This window comes from Halyomorpha halys, unplaced genomic scaffold, assembly GCF_000696795.3.
Source record: "Halyomorpha halys isolate HHAL.00 unplaced genomic scaffold, Hhal_1.1 Scaffold534.1, whole genome shotgun sequence".
Taxonomy (NCBI): domain Eukaryota; kingdom Metazoa; phylum Arthropoda; class Insecta; order Hemiptera; family Pentatomidae; genus Halyomorpha; species Halyomorpha halys.
This window is the reverse complement of record NW_027112374.1, coordinates 367,048-371,431: the sequence shown is the minus strand read 5'-3', so window position 1 is coordinate 371,431 and position 4,384 is coordinate 367,048. Positions and strand designations below refer to the sequence as shown.

The window sequence follows — 4,384 nt, the reverse complement described above, 5'->3', positions numbered from 1 at the left end:
TATATATATATAAACACACAAATACAATTAAAACACTATAACGATGATAAAAGCACAGAATGAACAATAAAAAAAACTAACTTTATAATTGTACTCTCCATACCCTCTGGTAGTGAGGAGACTCTAGTCCACTATCATACCCACTTTGCAGGAAGCTTCAACTGCTCTAGGTGAACCATTCTATGCTTTCAATGGTGACAACATCATGTTCTCTAATCGTTACCACTCTGAGTGGGCCTTCATACCCCTACAGCTCTTTCCCCCTATTAGTTCTCACTTTCTGGTACACCACTGTCCTGAATTTAAGGTGGTCCATCAAATCGTGGACATTCTAGTTGTCCTTCATTCCATCGCTTCATCCGGCTCTAGCCCGCTTGGTGGGTGTCTATCGTATTACGCACTGAAGTATACATCACAATTACTGAAGGTTTCTTGAATGGGGTACTTCATACACCACCAGAAGTATCAAAGGCGCAACGCCTTTGGCGTTTTGTCCTGTTCTCTATGGTTGGTCTTCCCGTTTTTTATAAGTGTACCCTCCCTTTGGTGTTCCACTTCATGGAGAGTCTATACCATCATTGTCCAACAGATAAGCCCAATCTGTTCCATCCATCAAAGACGCCGAATTATATCTTAAACCATTGTATTTCCTACGTACATATGATGGGTATGTCCGGCCTTTGATACATTTTTAAGCGCACTACAGATCTGACACTAGGCTGTGACCAGATGCTCATGATACTACTGCTGCCGTATTTCCCATGCTCCATCTTCAGTTGCCCCGAAGTTCTGGTTTCCCATATAATCTGGTGATGATTATCATTAATAATCTCTTTCTTCTCAGTTGGTTTTTTTCACAGTTGAGTCTTCATCTTCAACTCTCTCTCCTTCCATCTGGTGATATATGTGGTAGGCTCTTTCAACTTTCTTACCTACTGTAATGGTCTATGATTAGTGTGGACCCTAAAACACCTTCCGAATACATAAGGCTGGAAATGTTCCATACCCCACACAATTCCCAGAAGTTCCCATTCTAAGGCTCTATATTAGGCTTCTGCTTCTGTGAGATGCAGACGCACGCCACAGGACGCTATCTCCCTTTAATCTCCTTTGTTAATACCACCCCAAGAGCATACTCACTTGTACCTGTTGGGAGCATAAATGGTTTCCCAAAGTCGAAGGATTCAAGATGTGGTTCCCGTTGTACTGCTCAAGGCATTTCTGGACTGGTGTCATGTTTGGCATCTCTACTATTGGGCTCCCTTTTTTCAAAAAAATTGTTGAGGGGTACAAGATACTCTGATTACCCGAAACAAACCTTTTGTAGTAATTTAACACCCCCAGCCTTCACTGTATCCCTTTCACATCTTGTCATCAACTTGACAAACTGCTTCATCCAGTCCTCTCAGGAATTCATCCATAAGCCTCTGAAATGGTAGGGGAGCATTTTTCAGACCAAACAGCATTTTCGTAAATTCATAATGGCCTCGTTCAAAAGTGAACGCGGTCTTGTGCTTATCTCTGGATTTCATTTTAATTTGATGGTATCTCTCCTTTAGGTCAAATGTGCTAAAGATTTTTGCACCGCTCAACCTGTCTAGAATGTTCTTGAAACTTGGGATAGGGTTCTTCTCATCAACCGTATTTTCATTGAGCTCGCGATAATCTATTACTACTCAGTACTTTTCCTCGTTTTTGCCAGGTGCATTTGTTTTTTGTACCACCTGCAATGGGCTGTTATAGGATAATGCCTTTTCTTTATGTAGGTCCCCCTATCCTGTTTCACAGGGATTTCCTGTCCTGATTTTCCTGTGGTTCCTAATATGTAGATTCTCCTTCTATCTCATCCTCCTTAAGTGGAGAAGCCTCTAACCACATAGACCACGCATCTCGGTTCATGGCAAGCATCTTTCCGATTTGTCAGTCCAGTTCCGAGGCTAATATGATTTCTTTGAATCACCTAATATTTCCTGGCGGGTGATTGCCTCAGTCAGAAAGGTTCTAATGTCCTAGGACAGCAGGTCTATTGGTGAATTCACTTCGGCTGGTAGCACGGTGCTAGCTCCTAGGGGAGGTGACCCTTGGGTGTGTACTATATAAGTCCTTAGTGTCAGTATAAATGAGTTGTGTACTGTTATGGTGTGAGGTGTGCGATGTACTGTACTGTGGTGCCCGGGGGATCGCAAAGTCCCGTTAATTGCTCCATGCGGGTCCTAACCTAATATGTTCCCTTCTTTAAAAAGAAAATTTCCCTTAGCCCCCCGCTTACCCAATTTTATTTCTGGCTCCCCTTCAATGCTGCAGATCCCACCCAGAGTGATCAACATATTATAGGAGATATCCTACATCGAAATAAGCCATTTTTTTAAAATAATAAAAATGTTCTGGAACATTGGACCCCAACTTTATAAATTATAACTATACAGCACCAAAGTAGGAACATTTATCATTTAATTCAATGAAACCAATATGAAAAGAAAATATATGTAATCTTACTTACAATTGCAATATCGCCAGGGTTGAAATCATCTAGGAGAAACAGCCTGACAGAAAAGTAATAAGCGACCAAATAGCATAAACACAATTGGAAATAGTTGAATCCTTTTGCTATTGAGACTGCCAATGTATGTTTTAATCTCGACTTATTAGCCATATTTAACGAATTCTTGTACCTAAATGTGTATTATTGAATAAATATCTAATGACAATTTTAACACAATAGTTTACATAGTACTTATTCAAAAGATTAATGACAAAATCAAAACCCAAAGTTGATTTAAAGTTGTGGTTTCAGGTATTTTTTAAATTTTTCTTTAATCAACTGAAAAATAATATAAAATAAAACAACATATAATGCCATCATATAAATCTATATTTGAATATAAAAAACCTTTCAATTTCTTTATATTCCCCACCATATGCAGCGACAGTACGGGTGTTAACAAGTACTTCAGAAGCAATTTTAGAACATTTCTTTTTGTAATCCTGCATTATTCTCCCCTTCTTTTTGGATGCCTGAAAAAAGAAAATAAATTTTTTCATTTCAAGAATTTTGAAAAAAATGTTAGTTATAATTGAAATCAAAGTGTGAAAAAAAGAAGACACTTAGAATAATTAACATCATTTGTAACAGAATATTTACTCCTATCTTCTTTAATTTTTTTTTTTTATTTAAATTATTTTTAACAAGATGTAGAGGAAATTCCACAACTGATTAATATGATTTATTCATGCCAAAGGGTCATTGAAGTAAAAAAAAAAAAACAGTCTCTAAACTGTATTATAATGGCCTTTTCTCATAAAGAATTTAAGCAGAGTGGAGACTTACACTTTATTATCCAGTAATATTATAAGTTTTGTGACAGTCCCATGTTTTTTGTAATCGTTTCAAATTTGGAACACTTATAAATGCATAACTGGTTAGGCTCTATTTTCACATTCATTTGCAATAGATAGCAGTTTAGGTATAATTCTTAGTCAACATAATGTAATTTCTTTCCTTATCGACTTTTTAGTACTACGAATTTTACACATGGTTCAGTTGTTTAAATTTAATTTATTTCTGTTTTTTTTTCTTTACTAATTTTGTATCCAGCTTATTAATAGTTTTTCCTGATAGAGCATCCAGTTTTCTCAAATATCATGATTTAGCTATGTTACTCCATTTCATGCGAAATAGGCTGGTTGGTCAGCTTTTTCATTTGCCAAGATTTCTTTAATATTTTTACATTATTATTTACTCAATAATAGATTATTAGGATCTTTATCAATGGCTTAACCAGCTGGAAATTAGTGTATATAAAATTAAATTATAACTTTATCCTTTAAGTGTTTAATGGGAATTTATCCCACCGGCATTTTGGAGGAATATGGGAAATGGTTCATTTAAACATTCCTCACTTCATGTTCTATGAGATCATGTCCTTACATTTGAGAAAATGAACATACTTATCTCTGGAATAGGAGCTATCCCATGTTGTTAACTTTTTATTCATTGCCAGGTTATTTTGAAATATTGGCTCCAGAACTCTTTTTTATTGGTCTCTCTATCGTAGGAGCTCTAGAACCAAACTATGTTGGAACCTGGTTGACAACTTATGTATAAATTTACACAGAACATTTGGAGGAAATGGATGCATTAGTATCTTAATAGCATTCAACAACGGATCAGATGAACTAATATTGTGGAGAATATTGAACCAAATACTTTGATCCTATAAAATGAATCTAATATGCCACAACTATATTGACCTGGAGGACAATGGTAGGAGTCCTTACAGACAGTGATGGCAGCTAAATGAAACTAGTCCGATTTTGGAAGGTAACTTCTTCGTGTGATCTGGGACCAGACTCTTAACCCTAGCAGCACCAAGGTAGTATTCAT

General features: G+C 36.5%; 1 protein-coding gene across 1 annotated transcript in view; it reads right to left on the bottom strand.

The window, feature by feature from the left end:
* LOC106684012 (phosphatidylcholine translocator ABCB4) overlaps window positions 1-4,384 on the bottom strand; it is a gene marked incomplete in the record, with an annotated part of 90,604 nt that overhangs the window by 25,431 nt on the left and 60,789 nt on the right. Inside the window, 2 exon segments of the mRNA XM_067050266.1 lie at window positions 2,501-2,672; window positions 2,891-3,015. Coding sequence (XP_066906367.1) covers window positions 2,501-2,672; window positions 2,891-3,015 — 297 coding nt within the window.